At 23.7% G+C, this 21,924-nt stretch overlaps 4 protein-coding genes across 8 annotated transcripts; 2 read left to right on the top strand and 2 right to left on the bottom strand.

Moving 5' to 3' along the window:
• Positions 1-852: 852 nt before the first annotated feature.
• LOC122712668 (DNA-directed RNA polymerase II subunit RPB11) lies at positions 853-1,692 on the bottom strand. The gene is made up of 4 exons (XM_043932476.1): positions 1,509-1,692; positions 1,342-1,431; positions 1,083-1,257; positions 853-1,014 (listed from the first exon to the last, which is right to left on the bottom strand). The coding sequence occupies exons 1-4, from the start codon at positions 1,559-1,561 to the stop codon at positions 979-981; spliced, it is 354 nt and encodes a 117-aa protein (XP_043788411.1). The 5' UTR covers positions 1,562-1,692; the 3' UTR covers positions 853-978.
• Positions 1,693-2,097: 405 nt separating this feature from the next.
• Positions 2,098-8,298, top strand: LOC122712727 (mitogen-activated protein kinase 1). Its single transcript, XM_043932563.1, has 8 exons — positions 2,098-2,272; positions 3,057-3,183; positions 3,267-3,377; positions 3,455-3,706; positions 3,832-3,999; positions 4,084-4,272; positions 4,346-4,478; positions 4,558-8,298. Exons 1-7 carry the CDS (start codon positions 2,148-2,150, stop codon positions 4,469-4,471), a joined length of 1,098 nt encoding a protein of 365 aa, XP_043788498.1. The 5' UTR covers positions 2,098-2,147; the 3' UTR covers positions 4,472-4,478; positions 4,558-8,298.
• A 2,689-nt stretch (positions 8,299-10,987) lies between these two features.
• Positions 10,988-13,871, bottom strand: LOC122712725 (nuclear cap-binding protein subunit 3-like). The gene is made up of 8 exons (XM_043932557.1): positions 13,655-13,871; positions 13,268-13,434; positions 13,039-13,190; positions 12,530-12,907; positions 12,056-12,453; positions 11,834-11,983; positions 11,460-11,719; positions 10,988-11,387 (listed from the first exon to the last, which is right to left on the bottom strand). The coding sequence occupies exons 1-8, from the start codon at positions 13,775-13,777 to the stop codon at positions 11,249-11,251; spliced, it is 1,767 nt and encodes a 588-aa protein (XP_043788492.1). The 5' UTR covers positions 13,778-13,871; the 3' UTR covers positions 10,988-11,248.
• Positions 13,872-15,049: 1,178 nt separating this feature from the next.
• On the top strand, positions 15,050-21,820 carry LOC122712726 (solute carrier family 23 member 1). 5 transcript variants are annotated; one of them, XM_043932558.1, is made up of 13 exons: positions 15,050-15,282; positions 16,832-16,945; positions 17,287-17,444; positions 19,040-19,245; positions 19,310-19,436; positions 19,605-19,725; positions 19,891-20,146; positions 20,383-20,511; positions 20,620-20,778; positions 20,857-20,936; positions 21,095-21,236; positions 21,355-21,487; positions 21,584-21,820. In XM_043932558.1, exons 1-13 carry the CDS (start codon positions 15,250-15,252, stop codon positions 21,663-21,665), a joined length of 1,740 nt encoding a protein of 579 aa, XP_043788493.1. In that variant the 5' UTR covers positions 15,050-15,249; the 3' UTR covers positions 21,666-21,820. The 5 variants fall into 5 exon arrangements, with proteins under 5 accessions (XP_043788493.1, XP_043788497.1, XP_043788494.1 ...); XM_043932562.1 differs by lacking the exon at positions 16,832-16,945 and having other exon boundaries at positions 17,342-17,444; XM_043932559.1 differs by lacking the exon at positions 16,832-16,945.
• The last annotated feature ends 104 nt before the right edge of the window (positions 21,821-21,924 follow it).

Genomic DNA, 21,924 nt, shown 5'->3' with positions numbered 1-21,924 from the left:
ACAAAGTTATATATCACTTCTATTGTGAACTTATGACTAAGTTATTTTATGATATATTGCTGATTTGTATTATAGAATGGAAACATAATGAAATGCGTAACGAAAAATTAAACGCATACTTTGGATGAAGTCAGATGTAATTATGTACATACTAATTATATTTATGTGAATCTGTACATGTATTTAATAATTTATTTAGTGTTGAAAAGCGCCATATATTTAACAAAGTTCCTTCTAATTTTGAAAAATTCATCAATCAAGATTAGAATTAGTCCAAGGCGTTTCTTATATGATTTCTAAGCACTTATATTACAATTGTAGTACATTTTTTCTGAAAAAGTGTTTGTACTTTTTATATAAAAATAATTTATTGTTCCATTTTTGCTATTAATCTTTGTACAAAACTTGTTTCAGTAAAATTATACTACTATTTTCTTTTTCTATGATTTACTATTTTCTTGCCTTCTAATTTTAAACTTAAATGCAGGGTTAATAAAGTCATTACATTAATTTCAAAACATATATTTAATTTTTAGGATTATAGGAAAATTAAACTTTGTAGTTAAAAAAATAAAATTGTAAGAGACTGATTTTAGTATTTTTTACAAACTTATTTAAATTAAATAATTATGACTCCATTTCTTAATAAGCAAAATGACATGATGACATGATTTTTTATCTTTAAAATTAAAGTCATTGTCCATCTTGATAATAGAACAGTTCATATACTGTTCTATTATCAGACTTTGTATTATTAAATGGGTTATAATTTCAAAAAATTTAAGTAAACTATTTTTCAACTATTTTTATTTCTTTATTCATACATATATAAATATCAATTAATATTAATTATATTAATTATATCAATATTTATTAAAATAAATCAGGTCTCGTAGTAATCCAAAAATGACATACATATTAATATTTTATTTACATTTTTTAATATCTAAAATTAATTTTAAAAAAAGAATAAGAAATTCAATCTAATCCTTCCTTTTTTTCTTTAATAGCTTCCTGAAATGTTTTTTATATAACATTATAAATATATAAAAATTGTAATGTATTTTTCATTTATAAATTACCTTAAAACGTTCTTCAAATAGAGAAAGCTCTGCTATTAAATCTGTAATAGCATGCATAAATGCTTCATGTGGTGTATAATCTGATGTAGTTTGAATTCTAATCACAAATTTATGTTCTAATGGGTGTGGAACTTTATATCCAGCAAACAAAACTTGAGGATCCTTCAATAGCTGACTATCAAATAATAAATGAGATTATCATAATACTTCTTTATATGTATGTATATTATATTGCATGAATTTTGTAAGATGTATATACTTGCGGATCATATTTCCAAGAGTATGGTCTTCTTTATTAACAGTAAAAATCGCAGCATTGGGAACTTTTGTGTCTTGTTCTTTGATAATTCTGTATTAAATACAGAAAATCATATATATATCATTTTGATTAAATGTTTAATATAAATAATCGATTTTAATACGTACTTTTTTTCTCCTTCATACAAAAGAAATGATTCAAAAGTCGGTGGTGCATTCATATTATATCTGTAATATATTTAACGTTAAGTTGAAAATTTATTGAGAATTCTTATCGGAAAATGCAATTATTAATACAAATATAATTATAAAGCAATGATAAATCGTATACTAAAACTAAGTCTTAATTTATTTTACTTTAGATGAGAAACTCGAAATTCAGTAGAACTACAATGTCTTTGTTCTCAATATTGTAACATATTTTATATCAATATTTAATTCGATAAGATTTAGTAATAAAAATTAAAAATTAAAAATTATATTGTTAAAACTTAACAATATAACAATTTTCATAAAAAAAGATATAAAAAAAATAAATAATTTCTAAATCTTCTATTTTTTAATGTTTTAAAATAATAATTTTTAATATTTTGATATATTTGTAATCAAAAAAATTTGATATCAAAATTTGATTTATAATGATAAAATTAAAGAAAAGTGCGGAAAGATCGTTTTTGATGCCTTATTAATTGATAAATAATATGTAAATTTTTCATAAGTCTATCTAATCATGGTATTGTTCATGGTCAGTCGACTAAGAAGCAAGATTTGGTCTGACTTCGCCGGAGCCGCAAAATAGTTGTCAAAATGGCGGGTGAAGGTTCTGCAAGTGTGAATCCAAATTGTGAAGTTGTTCGTGGACAAACGTTCGAAGTTGGTCCACGATACACGAATTTGTCGTACATGGGTGAGGGTGCCTACGGAATGGTCGTGTAAGTGACTTCGAGTCAATTTTTTTTGTTATTTCCAAGAATATTCAACCGCGTATTGACTAGCTGACAGGCCGAAAGATAAACAATCAAAAACATGATCATTAAACGAATTATCAATTTTATAATAATGTTTTCATTTCATGATGTAAAAGATTTTACTTTTGACTGAACACTACATGCAACTGTTGCGAAGTATTATTCATCGTTATGTATTGTTTTCTTTTGGCGCCAGTTTTGAACATGATTGTCACACCCTTTCAAACCCCTTTTCGTACTTGTATGTTAATATTATAACTTCCTTGTTCCCATCGCTTATCTCTCATTTATCACTCTTATCATTGTACTGTTAACGAGATCACGTATATATTTCATACTTTTGCAAAAATGGCGAATTTTTAGGAAAAATTGTAATCTTTTTTGTTAAAAATTTTTTTAAATTACTTCAAATTAATTTTTTTTTCTTTTTTTAATTGTTTTAACTTTTATTTTATTTTTTTAATATACTTGAATATATTGAGTAGATATATTGAATATACTAAGAAGATATTTTTAGAATATGATATATTTAAACTTAAAATAAATTTTAAAAATAAAAAAAAAAGATACTGTAAAATTACTTCCTGTATTATGATTCTAGACTAAGAAACAAATCTTATGTATATATTTTATGTGTTTTATTATTTTTTTCTTAATAATATTATTATATTTATTTTTGAAATATATGATAAAACAATTTAATGAAAAAAATTTTAAATGTCTTAAGTATTTTGAAATTTTTTTGCAGATCTGCTTATGATAATGTAACAAAAACAAAAGTAGCTATTAAAAAAATTTCACCCTTTGAACATCAAACATATAGTCAGAGAACATTAAGAGAAATAAAAATTTTGACTAGGTTTAAGCATGAAAATGTAAGTAATTTAATCAGCTTTGTAAATATAATTAGTAAAATTTATTGATAAAAAATTTGTTGATTTTATACTTCCTTTTTTAGATAATAGATATAAGAGATATATTAAGGGCACCTACTATAGAACAAATGAAAGATGTATATATTGTTCAATGTCTAATGGAAACTGATCTCTATAAACTTCTTAAAACACAGGTTAGTATAGTTAATATTAATAAATGAAATTATAAAAAAAAATATCAATATATTTAAAACTCATTCATTAATTTCAGGCTATTAGTAATGATCATATATGTTATTTTCTTTACCAAATATTAAGGGGATTAAAGTATATTCACTCTGCAAATGTATTACATAGAGACTTGAAACCAAGCAACTTGCTGTTAAATACCACATGTGACCTTAAAATCTGTGATTTTGGTTTAGCTAGAGTTGCTGATCCAGAGCATAATCATGCTGGTTTTCTTACTGAATATGTAGCAACAAGGTGGTATAGAGCTCCAGAAATAATGCTTAATTCCAAGGTGCTTAAATCCAATGAATAATAGAATTTGAATCATTTTAGTTTAAAATTTTAGAATAATTTTAGAAATATAAATTTTAGAATATTTTAGAATAAATATAACAGATTTTATTATCTTTTTTACAGGGCTATACTAAGTCTATAGATATTTGGTCAGTTGGCTGCATTCTTGCAGAAATGCTTTCCAGAAGAGCAATATTTCCTGGTAAACACTATTTAGATCAACTAAATCATATATTGGGAGTCCTTGGATCACCATCCCCTGAGGATCTTGAATGCATTATAAATGAAAAAGTATTAATCATTTTTTTATGTTTAATTTTCTTTTATATCATTATATTAATACATTATACGTACAATTATAAAATATTATTTTAGGCACGAAATTATCTTCAATCATTACCATATAAACCAAAGGTTCCATGGACAAGTTTATTTCCAAATGCCGATTTGCGAGCTTTAGATTTGTTAGATAAAATGTTAACATTTAATCCTAACAAACGGATTGTTGTAGAGGATGCTTTAGCACATCCTTATTTAGAGCAATATTATGATCCTGCTGATGAAGTATATTTTCTACTATTAGACATTAAATATTTAGACAAATACTTAAAATAATTTTATAACATGCTATTTTTAGCCAGTTGCAGAAGAACCATTTAAGTTTGACATGGAATTAGATGATCTTCCAAAAGAAGTATTAAAACAATATATCTTTGAAGAAACTATATTATTCCAAAAGAATCATCAAGAAAACGCTATGTAGTCTATTGGTATTTATTATTTTTCATCAATATTAAATATTTAAAAAAATTATCAATATTATATTTATAATAATTAATAATGTTTCAGCTGCAGTGAATTTGCAGAATAACCAAAAAAGAAGCGAAAATATAATATCAGAGTAACGAAAGTGTACTTTTATAGTTGTCTACGATCAAAGCAAGAAAGAAAAAAAAAGAAAAATAAAATAAAATAAAACGAAACTTTTACGAAGATGTTTTATCGGAGCAAGGCTTAAAGTTAAGCTACAAACATATACACAGGCGAGTTTGTGAAAATGAACGAATGGAGCGGTGAACGAGGTAAAGAAATAAACCGCAGTGTCCGTGCATATACTTGTACATTCGCATGTCTTTACCGGAGAAAAAAGAAACAAAAATACAGTGTCTTTTTTGTTACAATTGAATGCATAATATTAATTTGTACAATAACTTTTATTTATCCCGAATTATATATAGGTAATGCTAGTTGACGATTTATTGTTAATCACCGTATCATACACATTGTCTGTGATTTAATTGCCGAACGAGTGACGTGGTCGGTATAACGTGCGAGATATTCTGAACCACGTAACACGGCGACCGATAAAATGAATGTGCGTAGAGAGAAAAAGAGAGGGGAGAATGAGAATGAGAGCGAATGAAAGAGAGAGTGCGAGAGAATCTGAAACTGTGTGCTTATTCTTAATTAATATGTGCATATATATGAGCACACATGCACACAGTATATATATTTTGAACATTAAATTCACAAAGTATTTGCTGATAATTTCCTTATTAATATTATTATTTTTATTATTCTTAATAATAATATTATTATTATGTCATTCTTATAGTAGTTATGTACCTTGCAGAAATTCTGTTCTGCCTCTATTGGATTTAGCTTGTAGATGAGCAAAAGAAAACGAAAGAAGATAAATGAAATAATGAGCGAATGTATGCACATGTGAGAAAGAGCAAATGGAAGAATGAAAAAGTAAGAGAAAGCGAGATGCTCAAAAACTGTTTAGTTCATAGTTAATTGCATTTGATGCAGCTTCCAGTTCTTCTAAACTGTTTAATTACATCTTGTTTCACGATTTACAGGTATTATTACACTGATACTGCCATTCTTGTGCGATGGAGTGTATGATGTCTGTATGATGCCTTTGAATGTAATTATCTGTGAATTTATCTATTTTTTACATTTCCAATCTTTTATATGTTAGAATGTGTCTTTTGTTTTTCTTTTCTTTATTTTCTTTATTATTAATAAATATCTCGAGGAACGGTTGCTTGTCACTTATATTAATTATCTTTTTTTTTCTATGCTTTTTTTGTAATTTAAAAAAGCTAGTTGTAACCATATTGATTTCTTCCTAGAGTCAACTTACTGAATCTGATTCAAACTCATTATATGAGTTAAACCTCATAATAATGTGAATGCTCTTATTTCGATTCATCTTTTTCGCTCTAAATGTGGTGTATATTCGCAAACATTTATTTTATATATTATAATATATATCCGTAGTTAATACAACACATCTTTGGAAAGAAGTATGTCGCGACGAATAGTCAAAATAATAATCAACTTACATATACAAATGTCTCATCGAAGATGAATAACAAGAACCTTATTCGATTGTGATAATATAAGAATGGATTCGAATGATATCGAAGTACGAGTAAAATTTAAGCTATTTATATATATTCATCATTCTTTTCCTTTTTCAAAAATTATATTAAAAAAAGAATTCTCTTTTTCTATAAAATATAAGTATTTCATCGTTTTCCAATGACAATCTGATGCTATTTGAGGTGGCGAGAATACATTTAAAATATTTAAGAAGCAAAGCAAAAAGAAAAAAGAAACACTATCCTTCAAAATCAAAGTCTTGGCGTATAATTGAGAAAATAAGTGAAACGATAAAGTCTTATTAATAAATACGATAAAGAGAGAAAATGTAAGTGAGAATGAGACATGAAAACGATAGAAGAAGAAGAATTACTATAGCAGAAATATAGTATGAACGATTCGATATAAGCATTTATTTGCCTCATTCGACTATTAAATCTCATATTCTTCGATGCATCTAATAAAATAATTCTTCATTAATGATATTTATCTATAGTATATTATATATTCACAATAATTTGCTTGAAAGAAACATCGGTGTGTTTCTTTCCTCTCAGATTACAAGTTATTTGAGAGGAAATAACGAAAACGATTCGTTATTTTCAATTTCTAGCACCCTTTCACGATTTTACTATTTGAAAGAAAAAGACAAAGAGGAAAAATATTATATCCCATGAGTGTTCTTTTCTATTTCTCAGCATATTTTATGCTTTACAGAGCATTGAAGGATTTATTGGATTATCGATTCAGCCTTGTAGCCGCTTATATCCGGAATCTTGTAAAAAATAACAATTCATAAGAGAAAAATTTAGTATATTTTACAATATCAAAGGCATATTTGAGAAATTTAAAAACAGAACTTCAATAATATATAATTAGCTTTCATCATTTGAGATTCTGAATTTTCGTAAGGATATAATAATTTTTCAAATTGAAAATAATAATGATTGATTAGAATTATTGATTAAGAAGATAAAAAAAAAAATTCTATTTTTATTCTATTCTTTTATGATTAAAGAAGAAATTTCTCTTGAAAATTAGAGAAGAAAATTCATTTCAGAAGAAAAATATTATAGATCTAATTATTTTCTTAAAGAGAAGGTTTTAATGCGACGTTTTTTTACGGTTTATGTCCTTGTAATTATAACTATATCGTTGACGTCGTTGACGGATATTTAAACGATGATTTCATCAATGGAAATTAGCAATTAACCAATATGCGCATTGCTTTTCATACTGAAAAAATTCCTCCATGTGTTTCTTTTTTTCTGAGCATAAGAAATCTCGAAGAGAACACTCGCTCGTTGAAATATGTACGTGCACTATTCTTATTAAATTCTCGATGTGAAACGTTTCGGTTCATGCTCACGACACGCCCGATACTGGGAATTTATTTAATTTTATTTTACGATGAATTTACTATCTTATCAGATTTATCTAGAATTCATAAAATTGTCAGTATCTCTGCGTGTTTCGAATACAAGTTTATTTACAAGGAAGAAAGATTTTAAAAAATTGTGTAACAAGCTTTCAACTCTTGTTCACATTTATACGTTCTGCTTTTTCCTTAATGACCCACTGAGTTGTGCAATAAATTTTGAAATAAATAAAGTATACATTTATCGATATTTTTAAAAATAAATCGGTACGAAATTTCTTAGAAAAATTTACAAAAAAAAAAATAATAATACTTCTTTGAATTTTATTAATTCATAATTTCTTATAAAAATATAAATTAAAACTAATTCATATATAAATATAATCTTTCCTTCCTCGTATATATTTCAATTTTGTCTTTGAAGCTTAAATAAAAGTCCCTCGAGCATTATACATGAAGCTGATTTTTGAAACAGTTCGACGTTTACATGTCCGAATATTTCTGCGTGTATAGTTGCTATGTGTCCGAATTTCGTAACTTAATCTATGTATATATTTAAGACATTAATTTAGAGTCTCAAAAGTAGTTGCGACTGTTGAATGATTAGTAAACCGTGAGATGTTTGTCAAATAATTTTCACGAGCTGCCTCGAGAGACCGAGGGCACATTATAACGAGTCGGTTAACTGACCATGACGATATCGGTGTTCCAAACTCGTTTACGCGTGAGAATTGACTCAAAAATGGAAAAACAATAAAAAAAAAAAAAAAAAAAAAAAGAAAAAAAGAAAAAAAANCAAAAAAAAAAAAATTTATTAATCAGAACTTGAAAACAATGTTCACAGATTATAAAAAAAAAAAAAAAACGATAAAAAATTAACTTATAAATTTTCTTATTTATCATGTAATTTATTATGTAGTTCATCTAAGGGGTGAAACAAATCTTTGAATCTTTCTATTCGTTTGTAAATGTAAGAATGACGAGATTAGTATCAAATCAATCAAGTATTAAAAATGTATTAAAAAAAAGTTGCGATGCATTTAAATTCCATAAAATTTCAAAGTTCCCGTCTATTCTCTTCACGGTATATGAGATCCGATGTTTAAAACAATTAATAAAATAAGAAATATTGTACATTTGCTATGATCCTATGTCAAGTATCGTACCTTATGCAAACGTACAAATTTCGTTGAAAATAATTAATTATTGTTAAAGAACTTCCATCAAATATAATTTGTTATCGGATATTCTTAACGACTGCTGATATAATTATAAAAATAAATAAAAAAAGAATAAGAAAAAAATTAATAACATTGGAACACCATTATCGCGAAGAAAGAGACATGCAAGTGGAATGCGAGCAACGATAAATTGTAGCGTTTAATATATATTGATAGAATTATTATCAATATCATCAGGCCTAATATACTTAAACGTTGCGTGTATTTGTTGTTGTTGCCGATTCATATCTTATATATCCGAATATTAAAAAAATATTTCGTCTATGGATTTTAAATGTTATACGTCATTTATGAGAAAACAAAAAGAACAAAAAGAAGAGAGAAAATGAAAAAGAAATGCGAAAGAAAATGAAAAAAGCGAAAGTAGCGTTTATCGATTGATTTAAAAGAAGGAAAAGAATTAATTAGAAAATACATCAACAATTTTTATGTAGGATAGAAGAAAGAAATCCTCGATATCTTGCACGATTACCTTTTAGCAAATGAGATTGATATTTCTGATTTTGAAGAAAACAAAAAAATGAATATTAATTAATGAGAGCTAATTCACAAAATAGATCTTATACTTGATGAAACATAAAAATGTAGATATAATATTAGATATTAAAATCACAGTTAATGGATATATATGTGGATAGTTATTAAATGGTTTTCGATATACACACGATTTTAGATAAACACATAATTAAAAAAAATTACGTTACGTGCTTTAATAGTATCAAAAATATCATATCTCGTTTGTTAATACATTAAATTACCTCGTGCCTCCAAGCTGCATTTATAGAATCTATCATTTCAGTATCTTATGTTCGAATTAAAAATAATACTTTAATATTTAATATTTTTATTATTCTTATTCTTTAATATTTTTTTTTTAATAAACCACAATAGATTTCATTTGAAATATTTATAATATAAAATAAAATTATAAATTAACGTAGAATCAAAGTAACAGATAGAAACTTATGAATGCAGCTAAAAGAATATTCCGATAATCCACTGTGTTCTTCGAACGATAAATCTTTTTTTTTATTTATCTTTTTCGAATTCAGCCGAATATTTCTCCGAATAATTGTTATTTGTGTAAATGATAAATATATATATATGTGTATATATATATATATATATATATACTGAAATCATAATTATCGATTATTGTATTTTAAAATGACTATTCAAAATATTATTGTGCTAATATAAATGCGGCTTTATTGGTCAATTATTCGGAATCGATGTTATAATTATTCATATCCCTATTTCTTTTAAATTCAAATAGATATTGATTTAGTTTTTCTTTTTTTTTTTGTTTCTTTTGTTTTTACGTATGTGTTTTAATATACTTGTCAAAAAATTACAAATTTTACAATATTTCATTTTGTAATTAAAATTAAAAAGAATTGTTTATGAAATTACATATTAATTCTTTTTTTTTTTTAATTTTTTATACATATTTAAGAAATCACAGATGTCAAAATATTTCATTAATCATCATAAACGCAAGAAAAATATTTTAAATGCTCTACATATACGGAAATTAGTCTTATACAATTTTTATTTACAACCGAGTTGAGTATTTTTCTTTATTTTTTTATTGATTTTTTAAACTGATATAACCATTAAATTTTAAAGGAAAGAAACTGTAAAACTATATTGTTTCGATGTATAATTGATTAAATATTCGTTTGTAGAATTTTTTTGTACGATAAAGTATAAATTTATCTCTCTATTAATTAAATAGTATCCGAAAATATCTTTTTTCGAATTATAATTACAAAACATTTTTCAATTCTCAGTGAAAATTTCAAATGTACAAACGAATATTTAAAAATACATTCTATTTCTCAGTATACAATGTGTTAATGAAAAATTGTTTTTTATTATTATCTATACTAGATAATATTTATATACAATCCAGGAAGCACTCATTACCCGTTTATTTGTATTTATTTTGTATTTTATCTCATTTTAAGAATATATTTGGAATATATTATGTATACAATATATATATTAATAGCATTGTTAATCATTACTAAAAGATCGATATATAATTCATTTATAATTGAATTATATAAATAATAAAAAATTATGGAAAATTATATTGATAAATATGTATCCAGTACATATTTTTTCAAAAAAATTCTTGGTTAAATAGAAAATTTTTAATTCTTACACAGTCAAAAATATATCAATATTAAATATTTAGTCAATTAAAATTAAAAATACGATATTTCAAATTTAATATTCTATGATTCAAGTCTGTATATCAACAAAATTTTTTCTCATATATATTTTATTAATATAAATAAATATGTTCATGATTAAAATTTGATTTCATGCGATTTTAGAACATCTTAATTTACATAAAAGTATACAATTAAACGAAGTAGTAAATTCGGTGTAATGAGTGCATTTTCTATTTTTTATACATCAATTAGGAAGTTTGCACCATACCATTCTCTTCCACTGAAATAGAACACCACAACCACATTTCACATTTTTTATGACAATTTGTTTGACTAATCGATAATTATTCTGTTTCACTTCCTTCTGTATATTTATCATTTTTCACTTCTATCCTTAAAGGAGAACGACCTCTTGTATGATTTCCGATTCGAGATCGAAGATCACCTTTTAATGTATTTCTGAGATCTCGTATTCTTGATTGCCTTCAAAATTGATATATATTATTTTTAAATATTATACATACAAACAAAATATTTATATTTTTAAATTCTTACCTATTTTTGATAGATTTATCAATAACTTCGCTTTTTACATTATTAAGTCTTGCCCACACTGTAGAAGCAACACGAGGTTTATGCTGAACTACTTTTATTACACTGCCTTTAGGTCCTTGGACTTCTTTTACTGGTTTGTCACTATCTTCATCACTATAATTTTCATCTTCGTCTTCTTCTCGTTCTATATCAGATCCTTGCCATTCGCCTTCTTCTTTTTCCTGGCTTTCATTATCTTCTATAATTTCACCATCTTCCTCCTATGCAATATAGTATAATTCATAAATTATTATTTTTAATTTATTTTTAATAATAATAAATTTTTATTTTTAGTTTAAATTGTAATTCAATATTAATTTTTTAATAATTATTACCTCTGATTCATTAAGTTTTAATGAATTCGACTTTGTTACATTTGTATTTGTTACAACTACTTGGATTGCATCACGAAATTGCGTTCCTTTTTTTGATTTGCTGAGCCTCGATCGTAAATCATTGCCTTTACTTAAACTATTTAATATTGTCTGTAAATATATTATAATGAATATTAAATTCTATCATTATAGAATTTTCATTCAATTAAAAATTAAATTTACTTGTTCTCGAAGTTTTGCGCGACGTTTGTGTATTTTTTTTTCTTCATCATCCGCATGCATACGCATTCGTAATACTTTACTTCTTTTACACCATTCATTTTCACTATCACTACTTGAAGTACTTTGTTGTTCTTCAGTGTGTGTAATTTCTTTTTGGGAATATTTTATCCCTAATCTATCTTTCACACTACGTCCTTGATCTCTAGATTCATTTCTAGTACCAAATTCATTTTCTATAGCATCATTAAGTCCCCAACTTTCTGATAACGCACCCCATGGATTTTTCACACGTTTCTTATCTTTAACATCTTCTTGTGACTCTTCTTTGAATCTTCTTTTACTTTGTCTAATTTGTTTATACATTCGTTTTCGAGACTCAGTTAAAATTCCTTTAATACCTATAAGGAGAATTTTATTTATTTATATAGAATATTTTAATGGAATATTTTTAATATTTTTATATTTTTATAATACCTCCAAAATTAGGATTTCCATATTTTTTATAATATTCACTCATTTTTTCTGCATTTGGTTGCTTTTTATCTGCTCTAGTAGCAAATCTAAGAAATATTGCTTTAGATTTAGGATAATCTATACCCTTCCTCCATAAACCAGGTGGTAATGGACAATTAATATCCTTGATACTTATATAGCCTTCCTCTATACTCTTTGTTACAGTTTCATTATCTTCGACCATTTCAACAGTATAATCATCATTAGCTACATTGTTTTCTTCATCAGGATTACTATCAAGTGTTTTTGTACTTTTTTGTTTTTCTAAACCCATAATTCTTTTTGATAATCCCAACATAGCTCTAGCAGCTGATAAATTGTCTAACCATACTACATTGCCTATAATATGTTATGTATTAATAAATTTAATCTATTTTATTTTTTAATATATTCCGAAAAATGAAAATTCATATAATGTTTTGAAAATATTAATACTTATATTAAAATTTATAAGGTAAAATTATTCTTACATGAAACATCATTAATCCATTCAATTGAAGCTGGGGCATAATCTTCAAAATATTTAAAAACATCTTTGGTACTCATTTCTTCAGTTCCTCTCATATGTATTACATTTAGTCTAATATTTTTTGTATTTTCACTGTCTTCTACAATGCCCATACTAAATATAAAAAAAATCTGTTATGCATCATGATTATCAAACTATTATTACATTATTTGTGAAATTAATATTTTTACCTAGAATATAAATCTTGTTCTTGATTTGATAGATTATTTTTTATTTTATCTGTTAATCCAAAACGCTTAGCTCTCTCTTCCATTTTAAGTTTTTCTTCTTTACTAAATATATCTATGCCTGTCGTAAAAGTACCACCACGATTTTCATAACGGTTATCTAACTGTACCTATTTAAATAAAATGTATCATATTAATTTTTAATTTTATAATTTAATATAAATATAACGTTTTTATAATTTAAGATTATAAAATAATTTTTGATTAAAGCTAAAATGAATTAAATAGCAAAGTTATATTACAAAACATAAAAGCAAAATAATGACAAGAAAATTAATAAAATGTGACATTAATTATATAATTATAAATTGATTATTTATATTTATTTACCTCTGATACGTGTACATTGTTCGTATTAAATGTCTTTATATTCGTTTGATTAGAATCAACAATCTTGCTGTCATCAATAATTGGAAGCATTTCCACATCCATAGGTTCACTTAGTTCATCCATTTTATATATTTATCTATATCTTTTTATAAAAATTTTTATTTTCTTTTACAAAAAATTTCAAAGGACACATGAAATATGAATTTTAAATTATCTATTTATAATGCACAACACAAAGAAGAAATAATACGATAGGTTATGATACACAGCTTCGACTATATAAATATTGAGGTTATATATTCTATAGTTTTCAATAATATGAGCGCCATCTTTCAGGCGGGAAAATCAAACATTTTTCACGTTTTATATTTTTAATAAATTTTTTTAATACTATTTTGATTGACATTTATATAAATAATTTATTAAGTTATTTATTTGATAATATTATAAAAATTATTAGAAATAATTTCATCTTAACTAAAAATAGTAAATGTATTTATTACAAGTTTAAAAAACAACAAAGAAGAAATTAATTTATTAATATTATTTTTCATCAAAGAATATATAAATTTTATTATTTTTTATTAAAACCATATTTAAATCTGTACAAACAATATATGTTATTTATAGATTATATCGTTAATTTATCTTAAAGAAGTGAAGATCTAGAAAGAATATTTATGTCATATCACTGTTTATAAAATATTAGTTTAGATTTAAGTTTCTATTTAGTATGTAATAATTTCTAAAAATTGCACATCAAAATAAATATTTGCATAAGTTTCAAATGCTTATTTCAAGTTGATTTATTTAAGTAAAAATATTAAATATTTTTATTAAACTAAAAGATCCAAGTTTTAAAAAAATCTACTGAATAAATAATGAATTTAAATTTAATATTTAATTAATTGATCTGTTTAACAAAATTGATAGTTACATAGCATTGCTAAATTATAGATAATATTATTTTTATCAATACGAAGTTATATGAGCGAGATTCCTTGGCATGCATATAATTGACACGTGTATTTCAAAACAATTTAATTTTATAATTTATTGTATATATTACTGTATAATTATAATCTACTATAATAAATTATAAATTAAAAGATAACATCATTTTCGAGGAATAACATTATTTAGATTGAATTATTTAAAAAAAAAACGCTATGGAATTTTACAACTTGCTTAAAAAATTATCTTAGAATAGTATTTTGTTTCTATCAGTAGATATATTTTTTATAAATTTTTACTATTGTTAATTAATCGCGTCTCTACTTATTAATTTCTATTGATATTTTTTTGATCGCCATCATTGTCAAAATAAAAATAATCCAGCTAATACTTGGTTTCTAAGCAGCCATTTAGCGATAAATTAAGGAGCGATCATGTCTATTGACACAGTTTGTCGCTAACGTTTAACGTGGATGCGCGATATCAAGTGAAGAAGCGTTTCCATTATTTTTTTTGCGGTTCCTGAAGAATCGTTTGGAGGTTTTCATATTTATGGAATCTATTTTTGATTAAAATTAAGATTAATGTAGGAAAAATTAATTTTTTAGTATCCATAAACAATATAAATATATAATTTCAAAATGTCTGAAAATGGAATGCAGATGACCGAGGTGGTAAGTAGTTGAAAAAGTAGTATGCACAATATCAAATTTTTAATAATTCTTTTGTTTTTTTTTTTTTTTTAATAAATTGTTTGGAATTCCTATTATAGAAAGATTTTTATCACATCGAGCAATTGAATATAATTTAACGGTTGTGCTTGAATTAAAGAAATATTCAATTAAATAATTCTTCCTTCAATAACTTTATATGTTTTTGTTTAACATAAATTTTTCACTTATTGTTTGATATTTAGATCTAAAATTAAATCCCATTCATCTAAAAAGATAAAAATTTAAAAATTTAATATATTCATAATATGTAGATGATATAATAATATTTAAATTGATATAAATTTAGATTATAAAATCATTGCAAATTAGATTATAAAATATTTAATATCAATAATTATAAAAATATTCTGTTAGTATTATGCGTGTATGATAAAAATATTTTTAATATTTTTCATTAATTTTTGAAAATATATTATATTTTCTATACTCCAAATAATAATTATATTATTATGTGAAAAAAACCAATGTTTCTCAGATTAGTAATTGTAATTTAATTCAATACATTCAAGTTATGCAATGTAAAAGTTTTAAATAATAATTATTCTTAAATAAAGAAAAAAATATTTTTTATTGATATTTTATTTTGCTAAATATAATTAAAAAACATAAGAAACATTGAATATCTTCTATCGAAATATAAATTTGATTGTGATCCTCAATAATCGTGTAGCTAAAAAAGAATAACATTCTAATCGATTCATTAAGAATACATACTAACTACGTCATGAATCTAATAAATTGTGATTAGATTCAAGATTGAATGATTATTTCTATTTTACCAGTAAAAAAAATAGATTCTGTAAAAATCCATTTTTATTAATCAGATTTTACACAATATTTTAAATTCATAGTAAAATAATATAATTATAAAAATAATATCACGGTATATGCATATTTTGAAAAAAAAACAAAATAAGTTATTAATTAGTTCTAATTAATAATAATTAGTTCTAAATTAATTTAAAATTCTATTATTTATTTAGTGGAATGATAATTGTTAAAATAAATTAATAAAATTGCTAAAAAGTTTTTTAAATTTTTTTAAGATTAAATAAAAAATCAATAAATGATAATTTTCTTTAATATAATTATTTAGTATACAGTATATAATATAATTGCTGAATAATATCATTAGATATATATTATTATTTTAATGAGCACAATAAGATATATCTTGATTTATTTTATTATGTAATTATATAATCTAGTTTCTTATTATTAAAATAAATTTATGTATCCTATTGTGTATAGAAGCTATATATATATATTCTCATTTTAGAATTAATATTAAACATTTTTTTCAAAAAAAAAATTATATTGTCATTAAAAATCTTCCTCTCATTCAAAAGATAAAATATAAAAAATCCCTTATATAAAAATTTGAGTTTAAGTTTAATTTTTTCAGAATTAATATACAATTATAAATGAATTTAGATAATTTTTATATATGATATTTAATATATATATACATATATGATTATTGTTTTAGAATATAGAAAATTCAACATTAACACCACCAAATAAAACTAACAGAAATACGAATCTCACCTATGGCATTGATGATGTCCCACCCTGGTACCTTTGCTTATTTATGGCTTTACAGGTACTTTTCTTTACTTTTATCGTGATCGTTTATATTTCAGATAAACATGTTCGAAGTAACAATAAGCATAAGAACGGTTAATTCTTCTATTTATTTTACTATTTACGAAATCTTGATGATTCGTCTTCTATCTAATAATGTTGATCAATATGCTTATAATCGTATATCTATATTATATATCAAGTGATAATGATATAATTGGATAGACAATGATTTTACATGAAAAAATAAATTGAAAAATATAGAATAAAATTTGTTCACTTCAGATTTTAATTTTTTATTATTTCTATTAAAATCATTCTTATTAACATTATTTTTAAAATTAATTATATGTTTTCTAGCATTATTTAACTATGATAGGTGCAATAGTCTCGATTCCTTTCATTTTGACACCAGCTCTATGTATGGCAGAGGATGACCCAGCGAGAAGTTACATCATCTCCACTATGATCTTCGTTACAGGACTTGTCACTTTTTTCCAAACCACTATAGGATGCAGGTGATTAAATTAATAATAAGTTTTTCTTTGCCAATCTGAAAAATGTATAATTCATATTTAATTTTATCATTATCATATTTTTTTAAATTACTTCAATAAAATTAATTCTTTTATAAACTTATAATTCCTTCTATTTCTAAAAGTAGTTAAAAGTATTTTCACGCATTTTGAAAACTCATATTGAAAAAATTGTTGCGCATTATTCTAAAATATTAAGTTGATAAGACTTAATAGTCACCAATTCAACTTCATACAAAGCAATTATATATATTTCGAGCAATATGTAATAGTAATAGATAATTCGAGCTTAGTCTCACGATTAAAATTACAAATATTTCGAGCAATAGATTATAGATAAAAAAATTTCGAGACTGTAACTGCTACATATTACATATTATTGTTATAAATTTGAATTAAAATGACTCATGATATTTATAAATGTTGTATATGAAACGAATGCAGGCTAGAATTCGTTTAATGAAATATTTATCGATTAATTGATATAATATTCATAATCCTAATAAGAATAATAAGAAATAATAATCCTAAGAAAATTAATAAAAATAATAATATTTTTAGAGCTTTTTTAATTTATTAAATTTTAGAAAAAGAGAGAAAATTTTTTTTGCTAATTTTTCAAGAAAATTTGTATCTTTTACTTGTATAATATTTTTTATAATTTAAGTCAAAATGATTTTTAATTTATAACGTAGTTTATAATAATTTTTAATTATGTTTTTAACGATTATCTTATCGGAATGCTAATAGTTGCAATATTTCATATTATGTAATTGCAAAGTTCATAATTTGCCTATAAATGGAGTAAAGTGTTTGAATTTTAAGAATCAAGATTGGATACGAAAGTCTTCGTAATCGATATTTATATGTTTATGCTTCGTACTTGATAACTCGTCTATACCTGGTTCTAATGCTAATTTTGTTTTATTGCCGAGAATTATCTTGTTTAAAAAGATTTACAGATCGTTAACGATACTCAACAGTTTTCTGAGAAAGAGTAATATTCTGTTTTTACTTCAAATTTTATGACTTAAAATGAAGACGGAGTTTTATTTACTAATTTGAAAAAATCATTTTTTTATATATTGTAAATATATATATATATATTATAATTTATAATTTTCATTATATCATAATTTGACTTTTAAATTATAGAAATATATTCATTCTATATAATTTTTTTGATATTTCAGAATTTTATATTGTTTCTAAATATTAATAATACAGTATTCTCTAATATTTCAATGTTTCAATACTTTTTGATATTATTTTACTATAATTATTTTATTATTCTAGTATTTTTATTATTTTATTATTCTAGTATTTTTATTTCTAAAAATCTAATATTTACATAATATTTAAGCAATCATTTTAAATTCGAATATTTTAACTGGAATTCTTACTGGAATACTATTATATACTAAGAATATTAGTATTCTTGCTGGAATACTTTAATATTTATGTATTTATCATTATTTTAATATTTCTATTTTATAACATTTTCTAATATTTGTATACTTTAATAATTAATAAATCATAATAATAATATTTATTATTTTTTTTATTCTTTGTTATAGATTACCTCTTGTTCAAGGAGGAACCATTTCCTTTTTAGTCCCAACTCTTGCAATCTTAAGTTTACCACAATGGAAGTGTCCGCCACCAGAGATTTTGAATGAATTGTCCTCTGCTAATCGCACAGAAATATGGCAAATTAGAATGAGGGAACTTTCAGGAGCCATTGCTGTATCCTCTTTGTTTCAAGTAATAGTTGGATTTGGAGGTATTGTATTTAAATTATTGTTTGAACAGTGAATCTTCCTTTTCTGATATAATTTTTGAAATAGGTATCATTGGATATTTATTGAAATTCATTACACCATTGACTATTGTGCCAACTGTTTCTCTAGTTGGAATATCCCTTTTTGAGAATGCAGCTGATGCTGCATCTAAACATTGGGGTATCGCAGCTGGGTAAATGCATATTATTTTCTTCTTTATAAAAAAATGATATTCAATAATTCTTAATTTATTAAATTATTTTTATTTGAATAATTCTGAACAAATAATTTAATTAATAAAATTTAGTTCATGTCACAAAAAGTTTTTACATAATTCTTCTCATCTATTAATCTTTTACAGAACAATACTGATGTTAACATTGTATTCTCAAATACTTGTTAATGTGCCGTTCCCGATATTAATGTATCGTAAGGGTCAAGGAATTAGAATCGTGTGGTTTGAATTATTTAAACTATTCCCGGTAATTACATAATGAATTTAATAAAAATGGCACAAATTTTTATTCCTGGTTCTTTTTTTTATTACAATTTTCTTTTAAATTTTATTTGTATCTATATTTTCTATCGATAATATTAGTTTTTTCTATTTTATATAATCTTTTATCTTCAGTTTCTTTCTATTTTAGGTACTGTTAACTATAATAGTCATGTGGATAATTTGCACGATTTTAACTGTAACGGATATTTTACCAGTTGGTCATCCAGCCAGAGCGGACAGTAAATTAAAGATTATTAATGATTCTCCATGGTTCCGATTTCCTTATCCTGGTCAATGGGGTACACCTACTGTATCCTTATCTGGTGTACTCGGCATGTTAGCTGGTGTATTGGCATGTACAGTGGAATCTATCAGTTACTATCCAACAACATCTAGAATGTGTGGTACGTAACAATTATAATAACATTAATATAATATAATAAATAATAAATAAAATAAATAATAAAAAATACAAATTTTAAATTGAATATAAAATAAAAAAATTTGTTAATTTAAAAAATTTTTAATATTTTTAAATTAATAATTAGAAATTTTTAAAATAAATATTAGTATTCTTATTATTATATATTTTTAAATAAAAAATAATTTTTAAATAAAAAATAGAAAATTTTATTTTTAGGAGCTCCTCCTCCTCCAGTTCACGCTATTAATCGAGGTATTGGTATGGAAGGCCTTGGAACAATGTTAGCTGGTCTTTGGGGAAGCGGAAACGGTACAAATACGTTTGGAGAAAATGTAGGAACTATTGGTAAATTATATAATATTCTTAGATTGTAGTCTATGAGTAATATTTTTTTAACGTTCATACGTATAAAAACATTTTGAGCTGGAACTTATTTAAACAATACATTATCAGGTGTTACGAAAGTTGGCAGTCGCAGAGTTATTCAATGGGCATGCGGATTAATGATCCTCCAAGGATTGATTAGTAAATTTGGCGCTGTTTTTATCATCATTCCTGAGCCCATAGTCGGCGGAATATTTTGTATAATGTTTGGAATGATCTGTGCCTTCGGTATATCATAATATATTTTTCAAATAAAATTATTTTAAAAAGAAAATTAAAAAAGAAGTTAAGAATAATATGTTTTAGGTCTTTCTGCATTACAATATGTAAATTTAAATTCTGCAAGGAATTTATACATTCTTGGATTTTCCATTTTTTTCCCACTGGTAAAATAATTAGTAATAAAATATTTAGTACATTTAACAACTTTTAAAAAATATACAATTAGCAAAGAAAGAAAACAAAAATTCAATTAGTAGTTGAATTAGTAATTTAAATTAATTTTATATAAAAAAATAATTAAATTATTTCTGTAAATTTTCAGGTTTTATCAAAATGGATGATTAATCATCCAGGAGTAATACAAACCAAAAATGAAATATTCGATAGTGTAGTTACAGTATTACTTAGCACAACTATCTTAGTTGGAGGTATTGTGGGATGTTTATTAGATAATATTATACCAGGTATAATTCATAGAAAAAATTTTTAATATATAAATATTAATGTGTTTTACTCATAAAATAATAAAATGTTTTTTTTTATTTATTGCTATTAATTCTAATCGTAATATCTAATTGTAAGGTACACCTGAGGAACGTGGACTTATTGCTTGGTCAAATGAAATGGAATTAAATACAGCAAAAGAGGAAAAAGAGGATCAAGAGCACATATTTAATACATTTGATTTTCCATTTGGAATGGATATTTTACGAAGGTTTTTTTTCTTTTTTATAATACTTTTTTTTAAAAATTTTTATGTTTTAAAACTTAAATATTCAATTCATTTTTTCAAATTTCAATATTTTTTTAGATGGAAATGGACACATTACATGCCATTTTTACCGACTTACAAACCTGGAATTTATTCATGTGGTCAAAAAAACAATAAATAATTTAATTTTATTTGATAATGAATTGTTAATTATTGTGTGAATTTTACAAAACGATAACGCGAATATTGAATGAATCACTTTATAAATGATGAATTGTTAATAGAATGTAAAAAAAAATGATTGAAATACAAATTAAAAAATTTTTATAAAAAAAAGCAATGCAGTTGATTTTATAATTTCTTATTTATAATTTTATGATTTCTATAAATGTTATATTTTAAAATTAAGAAAATTCTCCATTTTTTTTCCCTAGGAAAAA

The sequence above is a fragment of the Apis laboriosa genome, unplaced genomic scaffold, assembly GCF_014066325.1.
Source record: "Apis laboriosa isolate Shangri-la unplaced genomic scaffold, ASM1406632v1 scaffold204_cov149, whole genome shotgun sequence".
In the NCBI taxonomy this organism is placed as follows: Eukaryota; Metazoa; Arthropoda; class Insecta; order Hymenoptera; family Apidae; genus Apis; species Apis laboriosa.
The sequence above is the reverse complement of the archived record's forward strand: the minus strand, read 5'-3'. Positions and strand labels throughout refer to the sequence as shown.

Bases quoted from the DNA above. Each gene is read 5' to 3' on its own strand.
- LOC122712725 (XM_043932557.1), bottom strand. From the start codon at position 13,777: ATGGATGAACTAAGTGAACCTATGGATGTGGAAATGCTTCCAATTATT. The intron at 13,191-13,267 runs GTAAAAATATTA...TTTTATATTTAG, and splicing joins GAACAAGATTTATATTCTAG to TATGGGCATTGTAGAAGACA. The intron at 11,720-11,833 runs GTAATAATTATT...TATATTGCATAG, and splicing joins TAAAACTTAATGAATCAGAG to GAGGAAGATGGTGAAATTAT.
- LOC122712727 (XM_043932563.1), top strand. From the start codon at position 2,148: ATGGCGGGTGAAGGTTCTGCAAGTGTGAATCCAAATTGTGAAGTTGTT. The intron at 3,378-3,454 runs GTTAGTATAGTT...CATTAATTTCAG, and splicing joins ATAAACTTCTTAAAACACAG to GCTATTAGTAATGATCATAT. The intron at 4,000-4,083 runs GTATTAATCATT...ATATTATTTTAG, and splicing joins AATGCATTATAAATGAAAAA to GCACGAAATTATCTTCAATC.
- LOC122712726 (XM_043932558.1), top strand. From the start codon at position 15,250: ATGTCTGAAAATGGAATGCAGATGACCGAGGTG. The intron at 20,779-20,856 runs GTATATCATAAT...AATATGTTTTAG, and splicing joins TGGAATGATCTGTGCCTTCG to GTCTTTCTGCATTACAATAT. The intron at 21,237-21,354 runs GTATAATTCATA...TCTAATTGTAAG, and splicing joins ATTAGATAATATTATACCAG to GTACACCTGAGGAACGTGGA.
- LOC122712668 (XM_043932476.1), bottom strand. From the start codon at position 1,561: ATGAATGCACCACCGACTTTTGAATCATTTCTTTTGTATGAAGGAGAA. The intron at 1,258-1,341 runs GTATATACATCT...ATTATTTGATAG, and splicing joins CTTGGAAATATGATCCGCAA to TCAGCTATTGAAGGATCCTC. The intron at 1,015-1,082 runs GTAATTTATAAA...AAAACATTTCAG, and splicing joins TATTTGAAGAACGTTTTAAG to GAAGCTATTAAAGAAAAAAA.